The sequence below is a fragment of the Pelophylax lessonae genome (assembly GCF_965119305.1).
Source record: "Pelophylax lessonae genome assembly, chromosome: 3".
In the NCBI taxonomy this organism is placed as follows: Eukaryota; Metazoa; Chordata; class Amphibia; order Anura; family Ranidae; genus Pelophylax; species Pelophylax lessonae.
Genome location: NC_138770.1, coordinates 168,838,198 through 168,855,362, shown reverse-complemented (window position 1 = coordinate 168,855,362; position 17,165 = coordinate 168,838,198). Strand labels below are relative to the sequence as shown.

Here is a 17,165-nt window from a genome sequence, read left to right as displayed (position 1 = left end):
GCTTCTGTTGGCTGCTTCTCCTGCATCTGCCTCCACGCTGAAGCTGACAGCTCAGCGTGGGACCGGAGCGGATCGGCTGCAGAATAGGTAAGTACAGTGATTTTTGCTTTACAGGGTAGATGGATTGGGTTTAGAATGTGGCACACAGCAGGTATAGCGTTAGGTTTTACCTGGACTTTTCCTTTAAGACCACATATTCTTTATAAATGGAACTTGTTCTTATAACATCATGTTGATTACGTCTGTAAAATCCATGTGATATCACAATGTATTTGGTAAAAACAGAACAGAAAATATGTATGTTATCTTTTTTTTTTTTTCCTGGTATATGATGTGCCTGTGTGGGTTTCGCCTGGATACTCCGGTTTCCTCCCACACTCCAAAGACACGCTGGTAGGTTAATTGGCTCCTGTCTAAATTGGCCTTAGTATGTGTATGTATGAATATAAATTGGGGACCTTAGATTGCAAGCTACTTGAGGGCAGGGACCAATGTGAACAACAACCACCTGGATTGTGTGGCGGGTGCTTCAGCTTTTTTGTTGACACTTACTTGAAGTTCTTCCAATACGTTTACCAGGCATTTATCATTATATATTATATCATATATTCCAGATGCATACCCTGTGGCTTTCTGCAGAAGCTTGCCCATGTTGCCTAATAGCATAGCTCTTTAAGACTTTTATGGTATGAGAACTTAATGTGTCAAAAAAAGAAAAATATTTTCAATTTATAAGCCAGATGTATGGGATTATGATCTATCCTGGGTGATTTGTATTTTTTTTTTTTTTTTTTACAGTGGAGGTAAACTCTCCCACTCTGTTGCCACTTTTCATCTAGTCTATTATGTGACGTTATTAGCAAACATTACCCATTGTAAATCCACCTCAATCGCATATTTTTTTATAAAAACATTTATGAATTGTGTCTCCAGGGATCTGGCTGCTCCATTTTTTACTAGTCTGCACTGCATATTACTTCCGCCCTTTCATGTATCTTGCTGTATTCTTGCTCATGCGCGATCGCATCTTATCAATCAATCCGACATTCCTATGGCAATCATGCTCCGCTGCTCATAGCCGACAGTGCAGTGTTGCATAATCTTTTGCCGTTCTTGTATCGCGCGCCTGTCAGGCTGCTGTATGCTGCCACTAATCACCACCATAGTATGCAGGCAGATGACAAGGTTTACACCCCACGTGATGTCACATGGGGTGTAGCTGGAAGTTCATTTAGAATCTGCAGTCTCCTGGGTTTTGATCAGAGTGCCACCAAAACAAAGGCAACCTGGATGCGGTACAGTTGCCTGTGCCCATCTAAAGGAGGCCTAAAAAAAAAAAAAGTCTGTTACTCTGCCGTATCTGTTCAAATGTTAAATGTTTACAATTTTGGGTGACCAATTACTTTAGTGAAGTTGACGGGTGCTGTCGCATGCAGACAATATATGCAAGCAGCATATTTTTATTGAAAGGACAGGTTTTGTTATACAGCAATCCTGTTATAATAGAAATCTTTGGGTTTTTTTTTTTTTTTCTAACTGGATATGTTCTTTTTTCTTCCAGTATTCTGCTGATGCAGAGAAAGTGGCAAACCTTTTACAAATTCCTCAGTTTTTTGATCTAGAGCTTTATAGCACAGGACGAATGGAAAAGGTATGTTTATTCCAACCTAAAATATTCACCTAGTAGCTTGGCTTATGCTATAGAGACTCTGGGAAATAATGTGTATGTTTTGTTGTATTTCTGTTCCTGCAGTTGGGTAATAATTTAAAGCGTATAAAAATATTTCTCTGTCGCTCATTGACAGACGTAGTCCTCTTTGATTCACATCAATTGGGTTATGTTGTCTCCGCAGGAGTAGGACTAGGCAGAAAGAAAAAACGTTCTGGCTCCACCCTAGGGGCAGTCCCGGAGGGTATATCCTCCCTCTCTCTGCTACAGGAAATCATTTTTTTTCTGTCTAGTCAGGAGTAAGGACCTAAGTTCCTTGCTGGGATCTCTGGTCCTGGCAAGATTTTTTTTTTTTAGAAAAAATATTTTTAGGTAGTTTCTCCAGTGTTTTTTCCTGTGAGATCTTCAAGCAAATTACGCCGGATCTGGGCGACACTTGTGGTCACCCCAGCCGGCCTACGAGCGCGCGCAGACCATTGCATCGCGCTTGGTCGGCCGCGACACATTCAAGTAAGTATGCGGGGCCGGGCGACGGGCTGGATGTTGAGATCCAGTGGTCACCCCGGTTCTGCCTACGAGCGCGTGCAGACCAGAGCTCCGCGCTGGGTCGGCCGCGACAGAGTCCCATTGGAGGGACTGACCTTGCGAGTTAAGTCTCGCTTGGACGCCAGGAACCAGAGAGTCGAGGCGTCCGGAATGGAGAGGGTATTGTGAAGAGAGGGTGCCTGTCGGTTCGGTATGGTGAGTAAATGTTTCCTTTTCCTCGTTATGAGGCATTTTGGAATATGGGCCCCTCCATACATGGTCAGTATCCTTCTGACACTAAAAGTCCCCCTTGTAAATACAGCATGTGTTTGGTGGGCAAGCGGACTTGGTTTGGGAGCTAACACTCTACCCAGCAGACTACAGTATTACAGCAGACATAGGAGGTATAATCCTACCTTGACTGTAGTGGACCTCCTGCAGAGCAATAAACCGCCATTAGTGTGGTATGCAGGTGAATGTGCTGGGAAGACGATACTTCGGCAATCCGCCGCCATTTTGCTGTAGACCAGGTTCACGAATGTCCGCAGGTCACGCCGGCCGCCATTTTTTTGGAGTCTATTGTCTCCCGTATGGGGGCGGCCATGTTTGAAGAGCCCAGCTAACCTCGAGGAGAGCTGGGAACGCCGGAAGGCGTACACAGGGGGCGGAGCCACTTCCTTCTACCCGGGAAAACGAACACAGTTCTTCCCAGTCTGTAAGAGACAAACGCTGACTGCAGTTGTTAGGAAACTTCTCTGCATCGGGTGGTGAGCCTTGAGGGTCCCTCTCTCTCTCTCTCTCTCTCTGTGGGGGTCAAGAAGCAGGTACACTGAGGGGCGCTATTGCGCTAGGGGGATACATATAAAAAAAAAAAAAAAAAATTTTTTCTGGCAAAGTGTCCTGGGTTAACATGGACCCTGCCACTCATGTATCTCCACCGGATCCCCTCGAGGTGTCTGCAGGATCCTCCAGCACCCCGCTTACGATTGAATCATTGTCAGCTATTATGGAGACCTTTGTGTCCCGGGTGGAAGTGGCTTGTCAGGGACAGGGCGCAAGGAAGCGACCCCCGCCTAACCCCATGTTATCTGAAACTTCGGATTCAGAATCTGAGCCTATTTCTGCAGTTGCAGGTACCTCTTCTGGGATTGGTGTCTCGGGTACTGTCTCCTCAGACAGTGAGGAGGATGTTTCGGCATCAGCCATAGCCCGAGAGGAAGCGTTGGTAAACGCGCTAATTGTATCTGTTCAAGAAACCTTAAGATTACAGGGTTTTCCGTCGGAAGTAGCTGAGACTGAGATCCCCTTTGGGACTAAAAAACGCATCAAAGTGTCGAAGGTTTTTCCATTGCCCAAATGTTTTGGCAATCCGATCAAAGAAGAATGGAATCTGCCAAAACGCACTCTATTTCTAAACGCATTAACATGCGTTATCTGTTTGAGGAAACCCTCATTAAGAAATGGACAGAACCACCTGTGGTGGATTCACCAATTGCTAGATTGAATAAAGCCACGGTTATTCCATTAGAAGACGCTCCGTCTTTTAAGGATCCGGTGGATCGCAAGATAGAAGCTATGTCTCGCACCATGTTTTCCTTGATTGGATCAGCTTTCAGACCAATAATTGCTATTGGGCTGGTTTCACAGACTGTAACTGAATGGACCAAATGGTTACGCCGGGACTTAGAAGAGGTCCCTCAGGCAGTATCAGATTTGTTGGAACAGATGATACAGGGGTTACAGTTTGTGTGTGATGCGGCGTTAGACGCCACTCCATTATTGGCGCGAGCATCAGTTTCAGCAGTGGTTCTCAGACGTACGTACACTGTGGCTAAAAGGTTGGTTAGCCGACCAAGGTTCCAAAAAAGCATTGGCTAATATCCCCTTTTCAGGAGAGCGTTTATTTGGAGCCAACTTAGATGAGATCATTAAGGATCTCACGGGAGGAAAGAGCACCTTTTTACCGCAAAATACTAAGGGTAAAGGACCTTGTCAAAGACGAGGGCCTTCTTTTTCTGCTCACAAAAATTTTTTTCGTCCCGCGGGTGAAAAAATTAAGTCCTCCAAAGCTCCTTCAGGAGGCTTCAGGGGACGTTGGTCGGGCAAGCAAAAGCCCGCCCCTTCCAGACCTGAAGATAAGTCTACTAAACCCTGAAGGTGCGCCCCCACCCATAACTGGGGTGGGGGGACGTCTTCGCCGGTTCCCGGATCCATGGCTCTCCAGAATCCCGGACAAGTGGGTTTGCGAAGTCATAAGGTCAGGGTACAAGATCGAGTTTCGATCTCTCCCACCGGCGCGATTTTTCCCTTCCAATATCCGACTATCCCCGGATCGTTTAGAAGATCTGCGGAGAGCAGTCACGGATTTACTACAACAAGGAGTGGTAGTCCACGTTTCTTGGACAGAACGTTTTCAAGGGTTTTATTCAAACCTATTTACAATACCCAGGAAAGAGGGCAAAGTGCGTCCAATTCTGGACTTAAGGGCACTCAATTCCTTTGTCAACATAAGAAAATTCAAAATGGAATCCATTCGCACAGTAGCAGCCTTCCTGCATTCAGGGGATGTCCTAGCGTCCATAGACATCAAGGACGCCTATCTTCACATTCCCATTTACGCAGGACATCAGCGGTTTCTACGTTTTTCCGTAGAAGAGAACCACTATCAGTTTGTGGCGTTACCTTTCGGTCTTGCCACGGCTCCTCGGGTCTTCACGAAGGTGTTGGCCCCAATGTTGGCACTACTGCGCCAAAGAGGCATATCGATTCTAGGTTACCTAGACGATCTCCTGCTTCATGCAGAGTCTCCACAGACCCTGCTACAAAACATAGAAATTACTATAATTTCTTTACAGGAATTCGGGTGGCTGGTGAACCAGCAGAAGTCATTTCTGGTTCCCAACCAGAGGCTCGAATATCTGGGTCTAATTCTAGACACATTCAGGACAAGAGTTTTCCTTCCGGTAGGGAAACTCCGGAAGATTCAATCAGCAGTCCAGTTGTTACTATCCAACAGCTGGTCTTCCCTTCGGACTTGCATGAGGGTTCTGGGGTTGATGGTGGCTTCCTTCGAAGCAGTCCCATACCCGAATTCTTCAGCAAGAGATTCTTCTCAGATGGAATCGGAATCCGGAATCCCTGGACTATCGGATCCGATTGAGCAAACAGACCAGAGAGTCTCTGGTCTGGTGGCTTCGGTCTCCGATGCTCAGCCAGGGAAAGTCATTTCTGCCAATATATTGGACGATAGTGACCACGGATGCCAGCCTATCCGGATGGGGAGGAATTCTTGGTCAGTTATCCGTTCAGGGACTTTGGTCCCCGGAAGAATCCAGGTTACCGATAAATGTATTGGAACTGAGAGCGATCAGACTTTGTCTGATTCACTGGACCGAGCAGCTCCAGGGCAGCCCGGTTCGGATCCAGTCGGACAACGCCACGGCTGTGGCTTATGTCAATCACCAGGGGGGCACCAAGAGTGTCCGGGCGGCCAAGGAAGTGGCTTGCATTCTTCTCTGGGCGGAACGGTTTGTTCCAGCTATCTCTGCGGTGTTCATTCCGGGGGTGGAGAATTGTCAGGCAGATTATCTCAGCCGTCAGACTCTGGATCAGGGGGAATGGTCCCTCCATCCAGAAGTTTTCCACCAGTTGTGCCTACGTTGGGGCACCCCGGATGTGGATCTGTTGGCATCACGATTCAACAGAAAAGTACAGAGATTTGTGGCTCGCTCCCGCGATCCTCTAGCAGAGACCGCAGACGCGCTGGTCGCCCCGTGGGGGCAATACCAGCTAATGTATGCCTTCCCTCCTCTCGGGCTACTGCCAAGACTTCTTCGCAGGATAGAGGAGGAAGGAATTCCAGTAATCCTGGTAGCTCCGGACTGGCCTCGCCGAGCTTGGTACGCCGACTTGGTCAGACTGGTGGCGGACGTCCCGTGGAGACTTCCTCTCAGGGAGGACCTACTGTCTCAGGGACCGATCTTCCATCCTGCTTTACGATCGCTGGCTTTAACGGCCTGGCTATTGAGACCCAGGTGCTGAAGGACAAGGGTTTGTCAGCTTCAGTTATTCCTACTCTAGTTAAAGCAAGGAAAGCGACTTCCAGAAAGATTTATCATCGCACATGGAAGTCCTACATTGCATGGTGTGAACCCCTGGGGTTCCACCCACGATCTTATTCGGTTAGTCGAATATTAGCTTTTCTGCAACAAGGGGTTGAGCAGAAACTGGCCTTGAGCACTATCAAGGGTCAGGTCTCAGCATTAGCTATCTTCTTTCAGAAGCCTTTGGCTACTCATTCCTTGGTGCGGAATTTCATCCAGGGGGTGCGACATCTGGCTCCGCCAGTGCGCGCGCCGTTACCACCCTGGGATCTTAATTTAGTATTGTCGGTTCTTCAGAAACCTCCCTTTGAAGATATTGGGGAGATTCCTCTACCTACGTTGTCCCAGAAGGTGGCCTTCTTGGTGGCTATCACTTCTGCACGCAGGGTGTCAGAACTGGCTGCATTATCTTGTCGTCCCCCATATCTGGTGGTTCATAGAGATAAGGTGGTTCTTCGTCCGAATCCATCCTTCCTACCAAAAGTGGTTTCAGAATTTCATCTGAATGAAGAAATTGTATTCCCTTCCCTGTGTCCTAAGCCCAGTCATCCTCGGGAGTTTGCTTTACACTCCTTGGATGTGGTCCGGGCGATCAGGGTATACTTGAAAACGACAGACTCGTTTCGCAAGACGGATTCACTTTTTGTGGTCCCGGATGGACCCAAAAAGGGGTTGCCTGCATCTGCCGCGACTATTTCCAAATTGATCAGGCAGACGGTGGTACAGGCTTATTCTATTAAGGGTCTGGAGCCCCCGTTCCCTGTTAAGGCGCACTCCACTCGGGCACTTAGTGCGTCATGGGCCTTTCGCCATCAGGCGTCAGTGGTCCAGGTGTGCAAGGCGGCTACCTGGTCGTCGGTGCATACCTTTACAAAACATTATAAAGTTGATGTAATGGCATCGTCGGATGCCTCGTTTGGCCGCAAGGTTTTGCAGGCCGCAATTTGAGGATACCAGTGGTCTACCTCGAGGGTTTTTTTCCGTTGGAAATTTTTATTTGAGTCTCATTCTTTGTTTATAATGAGCCTTTAAAACTTCTAGTTGGCACCGGTTGGGCCTTCTAGATTGGATTTTGATTTCTGTCAATCCCACCCCTCATTTGTGGCACTGCTTCTGGATGTCCCAATTGATGTGAATCAAAGAGGACTACGTCTGTCAATGAGCAACAGAGAAAATCGGATTTTTGTAAGATCTTACCGTAAAATCCTTTTCTCTTAGCTCATTGACAGACGTAGTACCCGCCCCTCTATCATTGAGTTGGGTTGGGTTAAATTCTCTGTTACTGCTTTACAACAGAACTGATTTCCTGTAGCAGAGAGAGGGAGGATATACCCTCCGGGACTGCCCCTAGGGTGGAGCCAGAACGTTTTTTCTTTCTGCCTAGTCCTACTCCTGCGGAGACAACATAACCCAATTGATGTGAATCAAAGAGGACTACGTCTGTCAATGAGCTAAGAGAAAAGGATTTTACGGTAAGATCTTACAAAAATCCGATTTTTTGGAATATCCATCTGTTTTTACATTTTCAGCCAGAGTGGTAGAACTGCACAGGTCAGATCAGGTCTCATTTAAATAGATTTCAATTCAGTTTTGCTATTTAAAATTTTTAGTTTAACATCAAGACAAACTGGTTAACTAGTTGGAAGTCTGTTTTGCTTCCTAGAAATTATATGATTTATTTTATGGCCTAAAATTTGTAATATGTTTTTATAAAGTAGAAATCAAGTAAAACCTTTTTTGAGGTTGTGGGTAATGGTTAGATCCTCTGTCAGGTTTTTGACCACATTCTTAAGAATCTCCTAAAATAATGGAAGCTGATGGAGTTGAGTAAAGTTATGTTATGCCCATACAAATGGAGCAGTTTTACCAATGCTGTCAGATGTGGTTAGCGGAAGTGATTTTTCTGCATCTACAGTTAGCTTATCTATTAGTCAGGAACCCTACCTGGTAGCAGCTGGGCTAGCGTATTTGCCAAAATATTATACTGGAAGTATAGTTTGCAGACTTCTCGATTCCTGCCACAAATGCCAAATAGTAAAAAAAAAAAAAATGCCCCAAAATTGTATGTATGGTACAAATGTGTGCCGTGCTTATTAAAATAATATACTGGTAAAAAAAAAGCACCTCCTTAAATCTGTTCTTCTTTGAAAAGGAGAGCAATAAAAATGTGAATAAGTGTTGGATCCTCTTTCATGTATGCAGGACCTAGTGTTATATACACTAAGTGCCAAATGTAGTTAGCAGTAACATTTTTTAATGATTAATCATCTTTACAGACTAATTCACAGGCCCATACACTGTGAATTCGCTGTTTGCTCACCCCTATGCCTGTCAAATTAGGATGGTCTGTTGTGTCTGTGCAGCCGTTGTGTCCCTATAGACATACACAGGCTGCCTGAACACAGTATTTGGTGGCTCCAGGTTCGTAAACAGGTTAGTGCCTGTTCAAATGAGGCTGTAAACTTTGTTTGGGAAAGAGCACTTGTTCATATTTGTGTTTTTATTTTAAATGTATTTTCGTTTCTACAGCACCTGGACGGTTTGCTAAAGCAGATTAAGTTTGTGGTGGAGAAACACACAGAGTCCGATGTACTAGAAGCATGTAGTAAAACCTACAGCATACTATGCAGTGAAGAGTATACAATTCAGAACCGAGTGGACGTAGCACACAGTCAGCTGATTGATGAGCTGGCAGACAGATTCTCACATTCTGTGGAGGAGCTGTTACAAAATGTAAGTGAAACACTGGTCAACATACTGGGGCTAATGTGTAATTTCCAGATCACCTCTATATTCATGCACTGATACGTGTTTTGACAAGCCACTAGGTTTAACACCCCATTTCTGCACTTCTTTGATGCGATTTAGTTAGATAATAAGTTAGCCTAAAAGAAAAAAAAAAAATGCATGTTTTTGCAATTAGGTTATTAAAAAAATCTGTGGAACAAGGGTGCAGTGTGAGCCTCCTGCAGACACTTCTACAGCTCTCTAGGGGTATCGGTGATTAAACTCCATAATGTGCCACATCCCTGATTTGGAATATAGAAGTGAAAATTCCCCAATTGTAGGCATTTGAATCATATAGCAAATATATTCATAAAAATGGGTTTTCTCTTACGTCCTCCGACAGTCGCCGCCACCTCTAAGTCATCACTATTGGGTATTGACTTCCGCTCCGCAGGAGTAGCTAGGCATAAGACTTAGTCAAAAGAACAAAAGCATTTAGCATAGACACACCCATGGGGGCTGTCCCACTGGTCAATACCCCCCTGCAGTGATCCCTCCCAACTCAGTTTGTTTCTGCCTAGCGTCAGGAGTAGTTAGGCTTCCCTGTGCTGGGGCTACAGTCTCAGCCTTTTTAATCTTTTTTTCTTTGAAAATGTCAGCTTTTTTTCTTTGATTTACTAGCTGTTTATTTTGTCAGCTTTAGTTTTAGTCGGATCTTCGGATGAAGATGGATTCTTGCGGAGCTGGGAAATGGACTGACCGCCCTGGTTCTCCAGGGCAGAGGGTCAGAGGGACCCCCAGCCCGCCATCGAGCGTTCAGCCATGTGTTCGTCCTGGCATTATGAACGACCCATCCCTGCTCGTAGCAGGGATGCAGCCTGTGAGGCGGCTACCTCACCGGACACATCTGCGGTGCTGCAGTGTCCTGTCCTTGGCTAACGGCATTCCCTGTCAGATGAGGACAGCGGCTTTCCGTTCATAGAGGCACCCCACGCCATACGGTACAGGTAAGTACTTTCTGTGTGGGGCCTCTGTCTGGGGTGGCAGTCCGGTGTTGCTGTGTCTTCCCCATGTCTGTGCCTGTGTGGGGCTCCCTGATGCGATCCCTGCGGGGGTCTCCTTGTTACATGCGCTGCGGTGCTGTGTGCTTTTGGGGGCCCCTTCCCCTGTGTCACTGCGGTATTTTGGGGGTGCGGATGTGTGTGGCGGCCGCAGCGGGTAAAAACCGCGCGTTCCGCCATTTTAGGTATGGGAAAGCATGTCTGGCTTCACTGTGGGCTTAACTACATGCTGTTTTGGCGCCATCCGGCGCCATCTTGTGTGTGGCAGAACGATCGTTCCGAGCACATGTTCGGCGGCCATCTTGCCGAAGCCTTCCATTCAGTTCTATGGGCAGCCATTTTCCCTGTGTCTTGCAGCTTATAGTTCAGCCTCTGATGACCTCACTTCCTTTTTCCTCTGAAGCAGCGATCGATGTGGTAACACTCTGTGGGGGCTCTGCAGACTGTCTCTTCCATAGCTCCTTGTTTTGTCCTTCCTGGCTCAGTTTTGTCTCCTTTTGGGGGTCTTTTGTTCACTGTGCATATAGCGGTGGGCTGCGCACTCCGCAGCGATCTTAAAGGGCCAGTACCTCTTCTTGTACTTTTTTACTGTAACTTGGGCAATGGAATCTCAGGACAGCAAATTCCCTCCAGCCCTGGTGGGGGACCCCAGTCCTGCTGTACCCCCTGTTATACCCGATTTGGCTGCCTTAGTGGCGTCTTTAGTGTCCAAAATGGAGGTGCTGATGGCTGAACGAGCTGCTAGGAAAAGGCCCAGATTATCTTTCTCTTCTGATTCAGATGGTGATGTGGCGGGCGTGCCCTTTTCAGGGTCTCGCTCGTCCCTGGACCCTCTGGGGTCTGAGGGGGAGGAGGAGGTGGAGGGGGTTGATGATTCTCCCCCGGGGTCGCCTGAAGAACGTGCAACTATGGATGAGTTGATCTCTTCTGTGAAAGAGACACTACATTTGGAGGATGAGCCCACTCCTCCGGGCATTGTGTTATCGTTTGGTACACATAGGACCCGCAAGGCGGCACAGGTTTTTCCCTGCCCCGCTGAATTTCATTACACTGTGAATGAACTGTGGCACAATTTAAAACGTCCATTCGTGGGGCCTAGTCGGTTTTAACTGCTTTATCCCTTTGCGCCGGCTGTGGACACGCGCTGGTGCATGCCTCCACAGGTGGATCACACTGTGGCCGTCTTAAACAAGGCTACCCTGATTCCCACTGAGGCCACCCCGGTGTTCTGGGATTCCACGGACAGGAGGTTGGAGTCTCTTGCCCGCCATTCCTACGCGGTGGCGGGTTCCTTGCTCAAACCTATTTTCGCGTCCGTCCTGGTGGCTCAGGCGGTGGCGGATTGGACTAAGGTGCTTAGACGCAACCTCGCGTCTGATTCAGCCCCACCTGCCACTCTGGCTATGGTGGATCAAATTCACCAAGGAGTCATGTATTTGTGCGATGCGGCCTTGAATGAGGCCCCTCTGGCCGCACGCCTGTCGAGTGTCGCGGTGCTTAACCGTCGACTGATCTGGCTGAAGAGCTGGTCGGCTGACCAGACATCACGGAGTTGCTGATTTTCCTTATGCAGGTTCTCGCCTTTTTGGCAAGGCATTGTGGATACCTTGGTAAAAGGCGTCACGGGGGGCAAGAGCACGAAGCTGCCCCAGAACCCGAAAAACAAGTCCTTTCGTGGCAAGCGGGGTTCCGCCTCTCGACCCAATCAAGGGTCCTTTCGTGCCTTTAGGAATCAAGCCAAGGGCAAGCCCTTCAAGGGCCAAGGTAGCCAGAAAAGGCCCTGGGCGGGCAAGCAGAAGTCCGGCAATGCCGGTGCGGCGTGTCAATCCGCCTCTGCCTGAAGGGGCGCCCTCACCCATTTCTGGGGTGGGGGGGACGTTTGCGCGGTTTCCTCCAACCTTGGCTGCTCCGCATTTCGGACAGGTGGGTTCAGGAAATCATTCGATCAGGGTACAAGATCGAATTCCTTTCCCAGCCGGCGGACAGATTTTTTCCCTCAAATCTTCATTTGACCCCAGGGCGCCTGCAGGACCTGCATCAAGCGGTGCAGGACCTCCTGTCTCAGGGGGTGATTGTCCCGGTGCCTCATCGGGACAGGTTTCAGGGGTTTTATTCCAATCTGTTCACTGTGCCCAGAAAGGAGGGCAAGGTGCGTCCTATCTGGACCTGAAAGCGCTGAACCGCTTTGTGCGTGTTCGGAAGTTCCGTATGGAATCTCTCCGCTCGGTGGTGGCCTCCCTGAGCCCAGGGGAATTCCTGGCCTCTATAGACCTGAAGGATGATGCGTACCTACACATCCCCATTTTCGAGGGTCACCAGAGGTACCTTTGGTTCGCTATCGCGGAGGACCACTATCAGTTTGTGGCGTTACCTTTCGGTCTCGCGTCGGCTCCAAGGGTCTTTACCAAAGTGCTGGCGCCTGTTCTGGGCCTGCTAGGGGCACAGGGCATTGCGGTCTTGGGGTATCTGGATGATCTCCTCTTAAAATCAAGTGTCAGCCAGAACCTACTGCTCGATCTGTCCACCATGGTGCAGACGCTCCAGGAGTTCGGATGGACCATCAACATACAGAAGTCGTCCTTGTCTCCTTCGATTCATCTTCCCTATCTGGGAATGATCCTGGACTCTGCTCAGGCAAAGGTGTTCTTGCCGGAGGACAAGCTCCGGACCTTACAGGACGAGATCAGGTCCCTCAGGGACAAACCATCCTCGTCACTCAGGACCTGCATGCGGTCCCTAGGGTTGATGGTATCTGCCTTTGAGGCGATACCCTTCTTTCAGTTTCACACAAGGTCTCTTCAAGCGGAGATCCTGGCCAGGTGGGACAGACTACCTCAGTCCTTGGATCTAAGTGTCTCGTTGAGTCGCCGGACCAGAATGGATCTTCTGTGGTGGCTCCAGTCCCCGGCTGTGTCAGAAGGAAAATCCTTCCGTCCGTTACTGTGGACAGTGATTACCACGGATGCCAGCCTGTCGGGCTGGGGTGGAGTCCTGGGCAACCTGTCTGCCCAGGGCACTTGGTCGGAGGAGGAATCCTCCCTTCCAATCAACATTTTGGAATTGAGAGCGATCAAACTCTGTCTCTTCCAGTGGTCGGACCGACTTCGGGGCCGTTCTGTTCGGGTACAGACGGACAATGCTACCGCGGTGGCTTACATCAACCACCAAGGGGGCACCAGGAGTGCCCGGGCGGCGACCGACATTCTGTCTTGGGCCAAGACTCATGTCCCGGCGATTTCAGCAGTTCACATTCCGGGTGTGGAGAATTGGCAGGGTGACTATCTGAGCCTCCAGACCCTGGATCAGGGGGATTGGTCCTTGCACCCGGAGGTCTTCCAAATGCTGTGTGTGAAGTGGGGATCCCCGTATGTGGATCAGTTCGCGTCCCGGCTAAACCACAAGGTGGAAAGGTTTGTGGCAAGAACGTGCGATCCTCTGGCAGATGCCTCGGATGCGTTGGTGGCCCCTTGGCATCAGTATCGTCTGATGTATGCCTTTCCTCCGATTCAGTTTTTGTCCAGGTTCCTTCACAGGTTAGCCTCGGAACCGCACTTGGTGATTCTGGTAGCGCCGGACTGGCCGCGCGCCGCTCCTGGTACGCCGACGTTGTTCACCTGGCAGTGGCGCCTCCTTGGCGGCTGCCAATGCGGGAAGATCTACTGTCTCAGGGACCGATCTTCCATCCTGCTTTACAGTCGCTGGCTTTAACGGCCTGGCTGTTGAGACCCAGGTCCTGAGAGACAGGGGTCTCTCCTCAGAGGTCATTCCTACTCTAATCAAGGCTAGGAAATCCTCTTCTGGTAAAATCTATTACCGTACCTGGAAAGCTTATTTCGCCTGGTGTGAGTCCAGGGGGTTCTCCCCTCGCTCGTACTCGATGACGAGAGTGTTGGCTTTTCTCCAGAGTGGTGTGGACCAGCGCTTGTCGCTGGTCAAGATAAAGGGCCAGGTATCTGCACTGGCTATTCTTTTCCAACGCCCTGTTGCGTCTCATTCCTTGATTTGCACCTTTATTCAAGGTGTGTAACATTTGGCCCCTCCCCGGAGGGAGCCTTTACCGCCATGGGACTTGAACTTGGTTCTGTCCGCGGTACAGCGTTCTCCCTTTGAAGACATCCGGGGGATATTGTTACCTCTGCTGTCTAAGAAAGTTGCTTTTTTAGTGGCGATCACTTTGGCTCGCAGTTGGCGGCGTTGTCTTGCCGCTCTCCTTACTTAGTGATTCACAAGGATAAGGTGGTCTTGCGACCTCATTCCTCTTTTCTCCCTAAGGTGGTCTCTGAGTTCCACCTTAATGAGGACATTGTTTTGCCTTCGCTCTGTGCGAAGCCGAAGCATCCTAAGGAGGTTGCATTGCATTCCTTGGATGTTGTCCGGGCAATCAGGGTTTACCTGTCGTCCACTGAATCCTTTCGGAAATCGGATTCCCTCTTTGTCCTTTCTGAGGGACCTCGGAAGGGAATGGCTGCGTCGGCAGCGACCATTGCCAAATGGATCAGACAGACCATTGAACAAGCCTATGCTTTGAAGGAACGGGTTCCACCCTTCCCTGTTAGGGCGCACTCTACCAGATCTTTGAGTACGTCCTTGGCTTACTGGCACCGAGCCTCGGTGGCCCAGGTGTGCAAGGCTGCGACTTGGTCGGCGGTGCACACCTTTTCCAAATTCTATAAGGTGGATGTTCTGGCATCAGCTGATGCCTCCTTTTGGCCGCAAAGTTCTCAGTGTGGCAGTGCCATAGGGGACCTTTGTTTTTTTGTGGGTCCCTGGCTGTTGGGGTGTTTATCCCCTGGATATTTGTTTTTTCCTGGGTTGTTGCTCCTGTTGAGCCTTTTCTATTGCCCAGAAGGTTCTCTTACTGTGCGTGTAAGGTTCCTTTCTCTGATGTGGGTACTGCGTTGCCTTTTCTACGGTTGCGTCTCCCACCCCTCATGTCTACACTGCTTTGGGACATCCCAATAGTGATGACTTGGAGGTGGCGGCGACTGTCAGAGGACGTAAGAGAAAACTGAATTTTTGTAAAATCTTACCTGTAAAATTCCTTTCTCTGAGTCCTCTGACAGTCGCCGCCCCCGCCCCTCTTTTGGGGGTTTTTCTTGTACACCTACTGCTATTCTACCAAACTGATTTGGGAGGGATCACTGCAGGGGGGTATTGACCAGTGGGACAGCCCCCATGGGTGTGTCTATGCTAAATGCTTTTGTTCTTTTGACTAAGTCTTATGCCTAGCTTCTCCTGCGGAGCGGAAGTCAATACCCAATAGTGATGACTTAGAGGTGGCGGCGACTGTCGGAGGACTCAGAGAAAGGAATTTTACAGGTAAGATTTTACAAAAATTCCGTTTTATTAATCCTCAATAAAAAAAACAAGAATTACAAAATATACATGGAATTAATAGCTGAAATTACACCAATTAGCATATACAATGATACTACAGACTGGTGTTCTCCACCCGAACCATTTTAGATGCTGTGCAGCTCTTTCATCAGGGGTATAGGAGACATCATTTGTAAATATTCACCTGGTGTAACGGTAAAATTCCATGTTTCGTTTGAAAAACAAAGTCTCAAACTCCTGCCTCTCTGCCCAACCTTGGAGGCAGCGTATATTATCTTGAATGCAAGTCGATATTGGAGAGGAGCATCAATGGGAGTACTGCACTCAACTTGGAAAAACCAGGAAACACTGAGGCCTAGCAGTCAAGGTCCTGCGTCTATGGACCTATTATGAGATGGGATGACCTCACAGTAATAGTGATGAGAGTATTAGCTGGCTGCAAACAGCATAGTGTAAATGTGTCCTCCCTGAGTCAGTCCTGCTGCATGCTCTCAAAACCAGGGATCTCTTCTGTCACAGGTCATTGAAGTCCAGGCCGCCTTCTCCATGTCCAATGAGAAAAGTGGTCTAAGGCTCTAAGAGTGCACTGGCAACTTCCCCTGCTGAGTAAGTCTCTGGTCCTCTGGGTCACCAAAACTACGCTGGCCAGAGGACCTTTACCATCTCTGCATCAGATTTTGAGACCCAGCAGTCTTTTTCTGAAAAGAATGTTTTTGAGTAAGAGGAGTTTTGTGCTGTTTCCAGGGGGTTATTTCAAACCTTAGTAATGCAGTGAATATTACACTGCATCTGGAGAATTGGCCTGCTTTTTCAGGCATTGGAACTTTTACAGCTGCAAATACCTTTCCACTACCCTATTTGAGGGATTACTCTATGCAGACTGGAAACACCCTGAAGCGTCCTGTGCTCCACCTGAGAGTTTATCTGAACTTTTTCCCTTTAAAAGATAGTTTGTAAACCAGCAGTCTGTTACTACCTTAGATAGACCAGTGACCCACCTGAGGAGAAATACTACTAGACTGTTTGAGGGCATACTCCCCTTTAAGGATTTCATTCACAAGCAGTCACTCGTTGTTATACTAGTTCGAATTTACTGTTCTGGCCCTCTGTCCAGTATTGGTAGTATCTTGATTTTGTCATATTGTTAAAAAGAATAGCTTCCCTTTAGAGGAATCCCTCCACTCCAGGGGTAGGCCCCTGTTTTATAATTCTGCTAGTGCTTTGTGCTTTAGTTGGAATTGCTTGCTATAAGCATCTAAACTTGTGTTTTGCATGAGGCTTACTATCCATACAGATGCACAAAGCATTCTGACTGCGTGGTTAGGATGCAGATATTGCATCCATGCAGCATCTGACTTGATTATCCTTTGAGGGAATTTGTTTATTTAACCCTGCTCTTCCCAGCATGAGCAGTGGTCATTGGGGGCTCCTTCCACAATGCAGGTGGTCTATTGAAGGGTCGGAAGAATCTCCCCTTTTCCATTTGCCTAAGCAGTAGGTTTTCAGAGCTTAGTGGTTCTAAAGGCTCAATTTTTTTTTTTTTACCTTCATGCATTCTAATGTATGAAGGTAAAAAACCTTCTGTGTGCAGCAGCCCCCGAATACTTACCTGAGCATAATCTCGATTCTGCAATGTGCATGAAAGTCTTGGCTCTCCGGGGACTTTCCCTTCTCATTGGCTGAGACTGCTGCCAATCACAGCCAGTCAGCCAATGAGAATAGAGGTGGAAGAGCCAAGCTGCA

At 48.4% G+C, this 17,165-nt stretch overlaps 1 protein-coding gene across 1 annotated transcript in view; it reads left to right on the top strand.

Annotated features, from left to right (window-relative positions):
• The window catches only part of STAG1 (STAG1 cohesin complex component), a 223,978-nt gene that overhangs the window by 124,117 nt on the left and 82,696 nt on the right, over positions 1-17,165 (top strand). Inside the window, exons 17-18 of the mRNA XM_082249885.1 lie at positions 1,562-1,651; positions 8,827-9,030. Coding sequence (XP_082106011.1) covers positions 1,562-1,651; positions 8,827-9,030 — 294 coding nt within the window. The remainder of the gene's footprint in view (positions 1-1,561; positions 1,652-8,826; positions 9,031-17,165) is intronic.